We start from the raw sequence: 15,477 nt of genomic DNA, 5'->3' as shown, positions 1-15,477 counted from the left end.
GGAGGACGTGACTCTCGGGAGGACGTGACTCTCGGGAGGACGTGACTCTCGGGAGGACGTGACTCTCGGGAGGACGTGACTCGCGGGAGGACGTGACTCGCGGGAGGACGTGACTCGCGGGAGGACGTGACTCGCGGGAGGACGTGACTCTCGGGAGGACGTGACTCTCGGGAGGACGTGACTCGCGGGAGGACGTGACTCGCGGGAGGACGTGACTCTCGGGAGGACGTGACTCTCGGGAGGACGTTACTCTCGGGAGGACGTGACTCTCAGGAGGACGTGACTCTCAGGAGGACGTGACTCTCAGGAGGACGTGACTCTCTGGAGGACGTGACTCTCTGGAGGACGTGACTCTCTGGAGGACGTGACTCTCGGGAGGACGTGACTCTCGGGAGGACGTGACTCTCGGGAGGACGTGACTCTCGGGAGGACGTGACTCGCGGGAGGACGTGACTCGCGGGAGGACGTGACTCGCGGGAGGACGTGACTCGCGGGAGGACGTGACTCGCGGGAGGACGTGACTCGCGGGAGGACGTGACTCTCGGGAGGACGTGACTCTCGGGAGGACGTGACTCGCGGGAGGACGTGACTCGCGGGAGGACGTGACTCTCGGGAGGACGTGACTCTCGGGAGGACGTGACTCTCGGGAGGACGTGACTCTCGGGAGGACGTGACTCTCGGGAGGACGTGACTCTCTGGAGGACGTGACTCGCGGGAGGACGTGACTCGCGGGAGGACGTGACTCGCGGGAGGACGTGACTCGCGGGAGGACGTGACTCGCGGGAGGACGTGACTCGCGGGAGGACGTGACTCTCGGGAGGACGTGACTCTCGGGAGGACGTGACTCTCGGGAGGACGTGACTCTCGGGAGGACGTGACTCTCGGGAGGACGTGACTCTCGGGAGGACGTGACTCGCGGGAGGACGTGACTCGCGGGAGGACGTGACTCGCGGGAGGACGTGACTCTCGGGAGGACGTGACTCTCGGGAGGACGTGACTCGTGGGAGGACGTGACTCTCGGGAGGACGCGACTCTCGGGAGGACGCGACTCTCGGGAGGACGTTACTCTCGGGAGGACGCGACTCTCGGGAGGACGCGACTCTCGGGAGGACGCGACTCTCGGGAGGACGTGACTCGCGGGAGGACGTGACTCGCGGGAGGACGTGACTCTCTGGAGGACGTGACTCTCTGGAGGACGTGACTCTCGGGAGGACGTGACTCTCGGGAGGACGTGACTCTCGGGAGGACGTGACTCTCGGGAGGACGTGACTCGCGGGAGGACGTGACTCGCGGGAGGACGTGACTCGCGGGAGGACGTGACTCGCGGGAGGACGTGACTCGCGGGAGGACGTGACTCGCGGGAGGACGTGACTCGCGGGAGGACGTGACTCTCGGGAGGACGTGACTCGCGGGAGGACGTGACTCTCGGGAGGACGTGACTCTCGGGAGGACGTGACTCTCGGGAGGACGTGACTCTCGGGAGGACGTGACTCTCGGGAGGACGTGACTCTCTGGAGGACGTGACTCGCGGGAGGACGTGACTCGCGGGAGGACGTGACTCGCGGGAGGACGTGACTCGCGGGAGGACGTGACTCGCGGGAGGACGTGACTCGCGGGAGGACGTGACTCTCGGGAGGACGTGACTCTCGGGAGGACGTGACTCTCGGGAGGACGTGACTCTCGGGAGGACGTGACTCTCGGGAGGACGTGACTCTCGGGAGGACGTGACTCTCGGGAGGACGTGACTCGCGGGAGGACGTGACTCGCGGGAGGACGTGACTCGCGGGAGGACGTGACTCTCGGGAGGACGTGACTCTCGGGAGGACGTGACTCGTGGGAGGACGTGACTCTCGGGAGGACGCGACTCTCGGGAGGACGCGACTCTCGGGAGGACGTTACTCTCGGGAGGACGCGACTCTCGGGAGGACGCGACTCTCGGGAGGACGCGACTCTCGGGAGGACGCGACTCGCGGGAGGACGTGACTCGCGGGAGGACGTGACTCTCTGGAGGACGTGACTCGCGGGAGGACGTGACTCGCGGGAGGACGTGACTCTCGGGAGGACGTGACTCTCGGGAGGACGTGACTCTCGGGAGGACGTGACTCTCGGGAGGACGTGACTCTCGGGAGGACGTGACTCGCGGGAGGACGTGACTCGCGGGAGGACGTGACTCGTGGGAGGACGTGACTCTCGGGAGGACGTGACTCTCGGGAGGACGTGACTCTCGGGAGGACGTGACTCGCGGGAGGACGTGACTCGCGGGAGGACGTGACTCTCGGGAGGACGTGACTCTCGGGAGGACGTGACTCTCAGGAGGACGTGACTCTCAGGAGGACGTGACTCTCTGGAGGACGTGACTCTCTGGAGGACGTGACTCTCGGGAGGACGTGACTCTCGGGAGGACGTGACTCGCGGGAGGACGTGACTTGTGGGAGGACGTGACTCTCAGGAGGACGTGACTCTCAGGAGGACGTGACTCGTGGGAGGACGTGACTCTCAGGAGGACGTGACTCGTGGGAGGACGTGACTCGTGGGAGGACGTGACTCTCAGGAGGACGTGACTCTCAGGAGGACGTGACTCTCAGGAGGACGTGACTCGTGGGTTAGGGTTGTGTTCCATCTCCTCCAACAGAACTTTAAACTTCAAACAAAGGTGAGCCCTGCTTAAACGCTGGTGCTATTGGTGTGTGCGGTGTGCGTAAAGGTGAGACATCAGGCAAAGTGCCGAGGCGTCTGGACTCTTGCTCCTCACACGTCCCCGTCTTCAGTGTCTGGTTCATACGCACTCTGGAACACGGCCGTGTTGTTGGCTGCACCGGCGATGACATCAGGCACCAAACCTTCATCGATGCTTTCCACCAGCGGCACCGGCGTCGAGGGCTCGTCACAGTCCACACTGCCCCCTGCTGAGGACGAGGCGCCGTCCTCTGGGGCAGGGACGTCCTCCAGCACGTCCAGAGAGACCGGAGACTGCAGCTCGCCTGGAGACAGGAAGGAAGGGTTTGAACCAGGTCTACACCGGGCGGAGCTCCCAAACCTGCCAGGATGTCCTGGAGCAGACAGGTGAGGCTGTACTGTACCTGCCAGGATGTCCTGGAGCAGACAGGTGAGGCTGTACTGTACCTGCCAGTACTGTACCTGCCAGGATGTCCTGGAGCAGACAGGTGAGGCTGTACTGTACCTGCCAGGATGTCCTGGAGCAGACAGGTGAGGCTGTACTGTACCTGCCAGTACTGTACCTGCCAGGATGTCCTGGAGCAGACAGGTGAGGCTGTACTGTACCTGCCAGTACTGTACCTGCCAGGATGTCCTGGAGCAGACAGGTGAGGCTGTACTGTACCTGCCAGTACTGTACCTGCCAGGATGTCCTGGAGCAGACAGGTGAGGCTGTACTGTACCTGCCAGGACTGTACCTGCCAGGATGTCCTGGAGCAGACAGGTGAGGCTGTACTGTACCTGCCAGGATGTCCTGGAGCAGACAGGTGAGGCTGTACTGTACCTGCCAGTACTGTACCTGCCAGGATGTCCTGGAGCAGACAGGTGAGGCTGTACTGTACCTGCCAGGATGTCCTGGAGCAGACAGGTGAGGCTGTACTGTACCTGCCAGGATGTCCTGGAGCAGACAGGTGAGGCTGTACTGTACCTGCCAGGATGTCCTGGAGCAGACAGGTGAGGCTGTACTGTACCTGCCAGGATGTCCTGGAGCAGACAGGTGAGGCTGTACTGTACCTGCCAGGATGTCCTGGAGCAGACAGGTGAGGCTGTACTGTACCTGCCAGGATGTCCTGGAGCAGACAGGTGAGGCTGTACTGTACCTGCCAGGATGTCCTGGAGCAGACAGGTGAGGCTGTACTGGGCCCAGGCCCCGCCCCAGGAGATGTCTCCTCTGTTGAAGTCTGTTCCCACCAGCAGGAGGAGCAGTCTCTCCAGCTGCTGCTCAGACACCACCTCACACAGGTGGATTGTGGGTCGCGTAGCATTCGCTATCCGAGCCAGGACCTGGACAAAACAGACGCCAGAATAAAGACAAAGAAGGAAACACAAACCTGAGTTTAAGTACTTTAGAGTTTAAGTTAGAGTTTAAGTAATTTAGAGTTTAAGTTAGAGTTTAAGTACTTTAGAGTTTAAGTACTTTAGAGTTTGGATTTGCTGCGACAGGTGAAGCACACAGGCAAGGCAAGGCAAGTTTATTTGTAGAGCACATTTCCTACACAAGGCAATTCAAAGTGCTTCACAGCAGGAAAAATGCATTCAAATCACAAAGAAATTACAGAAACAGAAATACAATAAAATTAACTGAATTAAAAATTATCAATCCAACTGATTTTCTAAACTAATAAAATCACAAACAAAAGAGAAGAGTGCAAAGAAAAAATCCTTTCAGTCATATGCGCAGCTAAACAAAACTGTTTTTAGCTTAGATTTGAACATTGTCAGAGTAGAAGCCTGTCTCACATCTTCAGGAAGAATGTTCCAGATTTTAGCTGCATAAAACTGAAACACAGATTCCCCATGTTTTGTCCTGACTCTGGGCACCAGCAGGAGGCCGGTCCCTGAGGTCCTCAGAGTCCGAGATGGTTCATATGGCACTAACATATCCAAGATGTACTTTGGTGCTAGGCCATGGAGAGACTTGTACACAAGCAGAGCTGCTTTAAAGTCTCTTCTCTGAGCCACAGGGGGCAGTGCAGAGACCTGAGAACAGGACTAATGTGATCATACTTCCTGGTTCTGGTCAGGACCCGAGCAGCAGCGTTCTGGATGTACTGCAGCTGTTTTACAGCTCGTTTGGAGAGACCAGTGAGCGGCCGTTACAGTAGTCTAATCTACTGGAGACAAACGCATGGATAAGTCTCTCTAAATCTGGTTTTGACACTATATTTTTGATTTTGGCAATGTTTTTTAGATGGTAAAAAGCTGCTGATGTTATTGATTTGACGTGGCTATTAAAGTTCAAGTCTGAGTCCATTATTACCCCCAGATTTCTAACTTGGTTTGTAGGTTTTAGAGCGAGACTCTGGAGGTGACCGCTAACACTTTCTCTTTGTTTCTGTGGGCCAAAAACGATTATTTCAGTCTTGTCTGAGTTCAGCTGGAGAAAGTTGTTTTGCATCCACAAACTGATCTGTTGGATGCAGTGACAGAGTGAATCTACTGGTCCATAGTCACCTGCCGATAGTGAAACATAGATCTGAGTGTCGTCTGCATAATTGTGATAGGACACATTTTCACTGCGTATCAACTGACCCAACGGCAGCATGTAGAGGTTGAACAGAAGGGGACCCAGGACTGACCCTTGGGGCACTCCACAGGTCAGGGTCATGTGGTCTGAGACACAGCTACCAATTTCAACAAAGTACTTCCTGTCTTCCAGATAGGACCTTAACCAGTTTAGGGCAGTGCCAGTGATGCCCACCCAGTCCTCTAGTCTCTGTAAGAGGATCCCATGATCGACAGTGTCAAAAGCAGCACTCAGATCTAACAGAATTAAGACTGAGGCTTTGCCCGTGTCAGTGTTCAGGCGGATGTCATTTGTCACCTTGACAAGAGCAGTCTCAGTGCTGTGATGAGGTCTAAAACCTGACTGAAAAACATCAAATGAGTTGTTTATTAAGAGGAAATCTGTGAGCTGTTGGTAAACAACCTTTTCAAGGACTTTGCCCCAAAATGGCAGATTAGAGATGGGCCGGTAATGACTCAGTCCTGCAGCATCAAGACTGTTCTTCTTTAGGAGAGGCTTTATGACCGCAGTTTTCAAAGACATTGGGAACGTTCCAGATTGAAGCGACATGTTAACTATGTCAGAGTACTGCACGTGTGTCAGAGTACTGCACTTGTGTCAGAGTACTGCACTTGTGTCAGAGTACTGCACTTGTGTCAGAGTACTGCACTTGTGTCAGAGTACTGCACTTGTGTCAGAGTACTGCACTTGTGTCAGAGTACTGCACTTGTGTCAGAGTACTGCACTTGTGTCAGAGTACTGCACTTGTGTCAGAGTACTGCACTTGTGTCAGAGTACTGCACTTGTGTCAGAGTACTGCACTTGTGTCAAGAGTACTGCACGTGTGTCAAGAGTACTGCACGTGTGTCAAGAGTACTGCACGTGTGTCAAGAGTACTGCATGTGTGTAACATGTGTGTCAGAGTACTACATGTGTGTAACATGTGTGTTAGAGTACTACATGTGTGTGAAAGTACTGCATGTGTGTAACATGTGTGTTAGAGTACTACATGTGTGTGAAAGTACTGCATGTGTGTAACATGTGTGTCAGAGTACTACATGTGTGTAACATGTGTGTCAGAGTACTGCACGTGTGTCAAGAGTACTGCACGTGTGTCAAGAGTACTGCACGTGTGTCAAGAGTACTGCACGTGTGTCAGAGTACTGCACGTGTGTCAAGAGTACTGCACGTGTGTCAGAGTACTGCACGTGTGTCAGAGTACTGCACTTGTGTCAGAGTACTGCACTTGTGTCAGAGTACTGCACGTGTGTCAGAGTACTGCACGTGTGTCAGAGTACTGCACGTGTGTCAGAGTACTGCACGTGTGTCAGAGTACTGCACTTGTGTCAAGAGTACTGCACTTGTGTCAAGAGTACTGCACGTGTGTCAAGAGTACTGCACGTGTGTCAGAGTACTGCATGTGTTTAACATGTGTGTCAGAGTACTACATGTGTGTAACATGTGTGTCAGAGTACTGCACGTGTGTCAAGAGTACTGCACGTGTGTCAGAGTACTGCACGTGTGTCAGAGTACTGCACGTGTGTCAAGAGTACTGCACGTGTGTCAAGAGTACTGCACGTGTGTCAAGAGTACTGCACGTGTGTCAGAGTACTGCACGTGTGTCAGAGTACTGCACTTGTGTCAGAGTACTGCACTTGTGTCAGAGTACTGCACTTGTGTCAGAGTACTGCACGTGTGTCAGAGTACTACATGTGTGTGAAAGTACTGCATGTGTGTAACATGTGTCAGAGTACTACGTGTGTGAAAGTACTGCATGTGTGTAACATGTGTGTCAGAGTACTACATGTGTGTGAAAGTACTGCATGTGTGTAACATGTGTGTCAGAGTACTACATGTGTGTGAAAGTACTGCATGTGTGTAACATGTGTGTCAGAGTACTACATGTGTGTGAAAGTACTGCATGTGTGTAACATGTGTGTCAGAGTACTACATGTGTGTGAAAGTACTGCATGTGTGTAACATGTGTGTCAGAGTACTACATGTGTGTGAAAGTACTGCATGTGTGTAACATGTGTGTCAGAGTACTACATTTGTGTGAAAGTACTGCATGTGTGTAACATGTGTGTCAGAGTACTACATGTGTGTGAAAGTACTGCATGTGTGTTACATGTGTGTCAGAGTACTACATTTGTGTGAAAGTACTGCATGTGTGTAACATGTGTGTCAGAGTACTACATTTGTGTGAAAGTACTGCATGTGTGTAACATGTGTGTCAGAGTACTACATTTGTGTGAAAGTACTGCATGTGTGTAACATGTGTGTCAGAGTACTACATTTGTGTGAAAGTACTGCATGTGTGTAACATGTGTGTCAGAGTACTACATTTGTGTGAAAGTACTGCATGTGTGTAACATGTGTGTCAGAGTACTACATTTGTGTGAAAGTACTGCATGTGTGTAACATGTGTGTCAGAGTAACTCAAGAACACAGACACTCATCTATGATCAAACCTAGAAGTATCAATACTAGAAAAAACAACAGAAACAAACATGTCCAGGGCAGAGTAGGACAGCTCCTCTTAAAGCTCCTCTGGAACATTTCTCTTATTCTCTAGGACGTACCTTGCCTCCTCTCTAGGACGTACCTTGCCTCCTCTCTAGGGCGTACCTTGCCTCCTCTCTAGGGCGTACCTTGCCTCCTCTCTAGGGCGTACCTTGCCTCCTCTCTAGGGCGTACCTTGCCTCCTCTCTAGGACGTACCTTGCCTCCTCTCTAGGGCGTACCTTGCCTCCTCTCTAGGGCGTACCTTGCCTCCTCTCTAGGGCGTACCTTGCCTCCTCTCTAGGGCTTACCTTGCCTCCTCTCTAGGGCGTACCTTGCCTCTTCTCTAGGACGTACCTTGCCTCCTCTCTAGGGCATACCTTGCCTCTTCTCTAGGACGTACCTTGCCTCCTCTCTAGGGCATACCTTGCCTCTTCTCTAGGACATACCTTGCCTCCTCTCTAGGGCGTACCTTGCCTCCTCTCTAGGGCGTACCTTGCCTCCTCTCTAGGGCGTACCTTGCCTCCTCTCTAGGGCGTACCTTGCCTCCTCTCTAGGGCGTACCTTGCCTCCTCTCTAGGGCGTACCTTGCCTCCTCTCTAGGGCGTAACTTGCCTTCTCTCTAGGGCGTACCTTGCCTCCACTCTAGGGCGTACCTTGCCTCCTCTCTAGGACGTACCTTGCCTCCTCTCTAGGACGTACCTTGCCTCCTCTCTAGGACGTACCTTGCCTCCTCTCTAGGACGTACCTTGCCTCCTCACTAGGGCGTACCTTGCCTCCACTCTAGGGCGTACCTTGCCTCCACTCTAGGGCGTACCTTGCCTCCTCTCTAGGACGTACCTTGCCTCCTCTCTAGGGCGTACCTTGCCTCCACTCTAGGGCGTACCTTGCCTCCTCTCTAGGACGTACCTTGCCTCCACTCTAGGGCGTACCTTGCCTCCTCTCTAGGGCGTACCTTGCCTCCACTCTAGGGCGTACCTTGCCTCCTCTCTAGGGCGTACCTTGCCTCCTCTCTAGGGCGTACCTTGCCTCCTCTCTAGGGCGTACCTTGCCTCCTCTCTAGGGCGTACCTTGCCTCCTCTCTAGGGCGTAACTTGCCTCCTCTCTAGGGCGTACCTTGCCTCCACTCTAGGGCGTACCTTGCCTCCTCTCTAGGACGTACCTTGCCTCCTCTCTAGGACGTACCTTGCCTCCTCTCTAGGACGTACCTTGCCTCCTCTCTAGGACGTACCTTGCCTCCTCTCTAGGACGTACCTTGCCTCCTCACTAGGGCGTACCTTGCCTCCACTCTAGGGCGTACCTTGCCTCCACTCTAGGGCGTACCTTGCCTCCTCTCTAGGACGTACCTTGCCTCCTCTAGGACGTACCTTGCCTCCTCTCTAGGGCGTACCTTGCCTCCTCTCTAGGGCGTACCTTGCCTCCTCTCTAGGGCGTACCTTGCCTCCTCTCTAGGGCGTACCTTGCCTCCTCTCTAGGGCGTACCTTGCCTCCTCTCTAGGGCGTACCTTGCCTCCTCTCTAGGGCGTACCTTGCCTCCTCTCTAGGGCGTACCTTGCCTCCTCTCTAGGACGTACCTTGCCTCCTCTCTAGGACGTACCTTGCCTCCTCTCTAGGACGTACCTTGCCTCCTCTCTAGGACGTACCTTGCCTCCTCTCTAGGACGTACCTTGCCTCCTCTCTAGGACGTACCTTGCAGACGAACAGCAGCAGGTCTGCGTGGCAGGTGAAGTCCATGGACAGGAGGAACAGCGCCAGCTTCTGGACGACGGCGATGCAGCGCTCGTGGGACAGAGTGAACGGCAGCGGCTCCACGTCCGGCGGCTCCTTGACCGCTGCCGCCTCAGCGTCCAGAGAAGAGCGCGGCCACTCGGCCGTGCGCCGCAGACGGATCAGGTCCTTAAAGTGCTGCAGGTCAAACAGTGAAGAACATGATCTCAAACAGACGCATTTAAACACATTTCAAGTCAACGATTTAAGCATAAAACATATTGGGGCTCTTTATGATTCAACATCAAGAAATAAAATCAATGGTCATGTGACTCTGGACAGAGGGGTCGGACAGGGCTGTGCCTGGTCTCTCCTCATGTTCGCTCTGGACAGAGGGGTCAGACAGGGCTGTGCCTGGTCTCTCATGTTTGCTCTGGACAGAGGGGTCAGACGGGGCTGTGCCTGGTCTCTCCTCATGTTCGCTCTGGACAGAGGGATCAGACGGGGCTGTGCCTGGTCTCTCCTCATGTTCGCTCTGGACAGAGGGGTCAGACGGGGCTGTGCCTGGTCTCTCCTCATGTTCGCTCTGGACAGAGGGGTCAGACGGGGCTGTGCCTGGTCTCTCCTCATGTTCGCTCTGGACAGAGGGGTCAGACGGGGCTGTGCCTGGTCTCTCCTCATGTTCGCTCTGGACAGAGGGGTCAGACGGGGCTGTGCCTGGTCTCTCCTCATGTTTGCTCTGGACAGAGGGGTCAGACAGGGCTGTGCCTGGTCTCTCATGTTCGCTCTAGACAGAGGGGTCAGACGGGGCTGTGCCTGGTCTGTATTTAGAACCATTGGCCCTATTTATGACAATCAAAAACAATTCACAGCAGGGCGCAGAGCCGCAGGGTTCAGAGCCCACCACAGCACTGAAACTGCAGTAGTTAAAGTCTCAAATGATTTGTTACTAGATTAGACTGTAACTCCTGCTCACAGTGTTTCCTAAAAGCTCCATAAAAAGCTTTAACTGGTTCAAAATGCAGCAGCAAGATTACTAACAGGAACAAAAAGAAGAGAGCACATTACACAGGTGCTGGAGTCTCTTCAGTAGTTTTTCCTGGCCGAGAAGGAGGGGCTAAGGACAGAAGGAGGGGCTAAGGACAGAAGGAGGGGTTAAGGACAGAAGGAGGGGTTAAGGACAGAAGGAGGGGCTAAGGACAGAAGGAGGGGCTAAGGACAGAGGACTCTGGGACTTTGTTTGATATGTTTTTCACCGTCGCCCCTCGAGGAAACTGCTGTGACCTTGGACTCTACATGTGGGCGTGAGGTCCAGACTGACCTTGGGCGTGAGATCCAGACTGACCTTGGGCGTGAGGTCCAGACTGACCTTGGGCGTGAGGTCCAGACTGACCTTGGGCGTGAGGTCCAGACTGACCTTGGACGTGGCCTGCTTGAGCTTGGCCTGTTCCACCAGGAGTTTGTAGGAGGAGCCTTTGTTGCTCTGGATCTTCTCCTTCTCGATTTGCTCCACCAAAGCTTTTTGTTTGGCTTTCAGCAAGTTCAGCTGCTGCAGACAAAAGAGCGGAGCATTAGAGGCGTTCAGGGCGTAGCCGGCGTTCAGGGCGGAGCCGGCAGCATGTTGTGTATGTTGTGTGTGTGTGTGTGTTGTCGGTGTGTTGTGTACTTTTACCTGTTTGTGGTGCACCAGCTGCTTCCTGATCTTCCTGGAGTACAGTCGGTCTAAACTGCTGTTTCCTTTGGACGATCGACTCGAACTCTGAGACTGGAGACTGTTGTTGATGAAGCTCCACTGGATCCCTGCAACACACAACACACACACATGTTACACAACGACACACATACAACACACACACGTGTTACACAACGACACACACGTGTTACACAACGACACACACGTGTTACACAACGACACACACGTGTTACACAACGACACACACGTGTTACACAACGACACACACGTGTTACACAACGACACACACGTGTTACACAACGACACACACGTGTTACACAACGACACACATGTGTTACACAACGACACACACGTGTTACACAACGACACACACACACGTGTTACACAACAACACACACGTGTTACACGACACACACGTGTTACACAACACACACAACACACAAACGTGTTACACAACAACACACATGTGTTACACAACAACACACACGTGTTACACAACAACACACACGTGTTACACAACGACACAACACACACACGTGTTACACAACAACACACACGTGTTACATGACACACACAACACACACATGTGTTAGACAACACACACAACACACACACGTGTTACACAACGACACACTCACGTGTTACACAACGACACACACGTGTTACACAACGACACACACGTGTTACACAACGACACACACGTGTTACACAACAACACACACACATGTTACACAACACACACGTGTTACACAACGACACACACAACACACATGTGTTACACAACAACACACAACACACACGAGTTACACAACAACACACACACGTGTTACACAACAACACACACAACACACACACACATGTGTTACACAACGACACACACAACACACACATGTGTTACACAACGACACACACACGTGTTACACAACACACACACGTGTTACACAACACACACACAACACACACACACACGTGTTACACAACACACACGTGTTACACAACGACACACACGTGTTACACAACGACACACACGTGTTACACAACGACACACACAACACACACACGTGTTACACAACGACACACACAACACACACACGTGTTACACAACGACACACACAACACACACACACGTGTTACACAACGACACACAACACACACACGTGTTACACAACAACACACACACGTGTTACACAACCACACACACAACACACACACACGTGTTACACAACACACACAACACACACGTGTTACACAACACACACACGTGTTACACAACCACACACGTGTTACACAACACACACGTGTTACACAACCACACACACAACACACACACGTGTTACACAACACCACACACAACACACACACGTGTTACACAACAACACACACAACACACACGCGTGTTACACAACCACACACACAAAACACACACACACATGTGTTACACAACCACACACACAACACACACACGTGTTACACAACGACACACACAACACACACATGTGTTACACAACCACACACACAACACACACACACGTGTTACACAACAACACATACAACACACTCACGTGTTACACAACAACACAAAGCACACACACGTGTTACACAACAACACACAACACACAAGTATTACACAAAAGACAGACAACACACGTTATTACACAATGGTGACCTCAGGCTTCAAGGTCAGTCACATCTGAATAAAGACCGAAGCGCACTTCCCTGTGCGGTCACTACAGTGTGAGAGTCTGACCTGAGCAGCTGCGGTCACTACAGTGTGAGAGTCTGACCTGAGCAGCTGCGGTCACTACAGTGTGAGAGTCTGACCTGAGCAGCTGCGGTCACTACAGTGTGAGAGTCTGACCTGAGCAGCTGCGGTCACTACAGTGTGAGAGTCTGACCTGAGCAGCTGCGGTCACTACAGTGTGAGAGTCTGACCTGAGCAGCTGCGGTCACTACAGTGTGAGAGTCTGACCTGAGCAGCTGCGGTCACTACAGTGTGAGAGTCTGACCTGAGCAGCTGCGGTCACTACAGTGTGAGAGTCTGACCTGAGCAGCTGCGGTCACTACAGTGTGAGAGTCTGACCTGAGCAGCTGCGGTCACTACAGTGTGAGAGTCTGACCTGAGCAGCTGCGGTCACTACAGTGTGAGAGTCTGACCTGAGCAGCTGCGGTCACTACAGTGTGAGAGTCTGACCTGAGCAGCTGCGGTCTCGGTCTTTCCCTCCCAGGTGCTTCTTGGCGCCCGACGCATCGTCTTCGATACTGGCCACAGAGTCCAGGAGTCTGGAGACGAGCATGACCACCCAACTGACCATGGGAATGTCCAGCACTCCTGAAACACACAGTCAAACAGTCAAACACGCTGCTCCTCCATGTTTCTACAGATTAAAGTCTTCCATGAACAGATGATGTCATCAAAAACACCTCAAAGCTTTTTATGGCATGTTTATTATATATATCAGAAAGACCAGGCTGTTTCTTGGAACAAACTTGGAGCAAAGCCTAAACGATACAAAGATAACGTGAAGTCACCTAAAATACAGCTCACCAACAGATTTTTACCACTTGCAGAGATGGAATTAAATGAAAAAAGGAAAGATGACGTGGCCAAAATACAGCGAGGAGGATCTGTGCCAGGAGCCAAGGTCACAAAGATTGTTTTAGTTGGGGACGGCGCGATAAGTCACGTGACGCATGAAAAGATAAACACACATTCTCTTCCAAGCGCCACTGTTTCTGAGATAACGTCACTCCTTCCAAATATTATGGCTTTATCTTAAGCATGGAGGAGCTAAACAGCTGATTGTGCACGTGGGTGCAGTGGACATGCGGCGGGAACAGACTGAAGTTTTGAAAAAAGACTTCTTGAAGTTATTCGACGTGCTTGATAAAATGGAAATCAAAACATTCATAAGTGGACCTCTTCTAAACATCGACAGGAGGATAAACAAGTTTAGCCGGCTTCTTCAGCTGAACACATGGCTGTCCAAAGAGTGTTCCCCGAGAGGACTACACTATATTGAGAACTTCTTTCTATTCTGGAAACGAGAGGACCTGTTTAAGAGAAATGGCCCCCACCTATGCAGAGGTGGAGTGAGGGTGCTGACAGAGAACCTGCTCCACGCTCTGAGGCATTGGACTGGGCCTGGACAGGGTCCTGAGCAGATAGTTAGACAAGAGAGGAATGAGAGAAGAATTCCTGCTCCCTCAGCCAGAGACAGAGCCAATGTTTCAACATCAAAAGCACCACAACCTCAGCCTCCACCAAAGGATTCATCAGCAGCTGCTCCACCACCACCAGCAAAGGATTCAGCTCCAGCTGCTCCACATTCACCTCCACCGCCTCCAGCAAAGGAACAATCTTCAAAGGCCTTGGACCCATCTGTGACAAGCCCAACAACATCCCTGTCATCGCCCCTGCCTTCACACCAGCCCTGGGTTCCCCCTGCAACATCTACTCCCACTAAAGATTCATCATTCTCCTTCTCATCTCCACTCTCACCCATGGGCCTTCCCAGCCATTTTGAAAGTCTGATCAAATCAGGCATTAAGATGGCTCCACTCACGCCCAATATAGCAAGGGCTATGCCGACTACACCAACAAAAGCCCCACCACCCATCCCCCCTCGCCTCTCACCTGGTCCCAAACTCTCCTTGGCTACAAAAGCCCCACCACCCATCCAACCTCGCCTTTCACCTGGTATCTCCCATAGCTAGGATGCACTGGGTCTCAGCGTTGCCGGGACTTATTGTCACATTAAAAATCAAACCAACCCGGGGCCCTATGTAAAAAGAGCCCCCCCTAGTGCCATTTCTGTAGCCACATCATCACACAGATGGAAAAACAAAATGCGAGTCAGGCCCAATCTGAGAAATGTGATTCATATTCCCTGTGAAAAGATAAAGCCCAGTCTCACTGAAACTAGTCTGAAACTTGCTGTGCTAAATGTCAGATCCTTATGTAACAAATCTCTCTTAATTAATAATTTTATTTCTTCTTATAATCTTGATTATATCCTTTAAAATGGAGCTAAAACGGTCTCCATCCATTCTCTTCATTGTTTTATACAAGCCTCCCCAGCACTGCCAAAGTTTTATTGATGATTTTACTGAGATGCTTTCAGTCGTATGCACAGACTTTGATGGTTTGGTCATTACAGGTGATTTCAATGTGCATGTTGATAATATTTGTGACAGAAACGCTAAAGAGCTTGATGCTGTCCTTGAAACCTTCAGTCTTACTCAGCATGTGAGAGGCCCCACCAACAGCAGAGGACACACGCTAGATCTCATAATTACAAAGGGGGTAAATATTTCAAATGTCAATGTGATCGATGTTGCTCTGTCTGATCATTTCT

At 52.4% G+C, this 15,477-nt stretch overlaps 1 protein-coding gene across 3 annotated transcripts in view; it reads right to left on the bottom strand.

The window, feature by feature from the left end:
• birc6 (baculoviral IAP repeat containing 6) overlaps positions 1-15,477 on the bottom strand; it is a 143,109-nt gene that overhangs the window by 74,221 nt on the left and 53,411 nt on the right. For 2 of the 3 annotated variants that reach the window (XM_072436816.1, XM_072436818.1), the window contains exons 32-37: positions 13,314-13,451; positions 11,102-11,229; positions 10,847-10,978; positions 9,412-9,627; positions 3,816-3,999; positions 2,787-2,981 (exon numbers count right to left, since the gene is read on the bottom strand). In XM_072436816.1, coding sequence (XP_072292917.1) covers positions 2,787-2,981; positions 3,816-3,999; positions 9,412-9,627; positions 10,847-10,978; positions 11,102-11,229; positions 13,314-13,451 — 993 coding nt within the window. The remainder of the gene's footprint in view (positions 1-2,786; positions 2,982-3,815; positions 4,000-9,411; positions 9,628-10,846; positions 10,979-11,101; positions 11,230-13,313; positions 13,452-15,477) is intronic. The other variant, XM_072436817.1, reaches the window with a different exon arrangement.

Source organism: Eucyclogobius newberryi, unplaced genomic scaffold, assembly GCF_026437365.1.
Source record: "Eucyclogobius newberryi isolate DKJ021-1_F unplaced genomic scaffold, fEucNew1.0.hap1 SCAF_8, whole genome shotgun sequence".
Lineage (NCBI taxonomy): Eukaryota > Metazoa > Chordata > Actinopteri > Gobiiformes > Gobiidae > Eucyclogobius > Eucyclogobius newberryi.
Note: the sequence above shows the minus strand (reverse complement) of the source record. Positions and strands in the feature narration are given on the sequence as shown.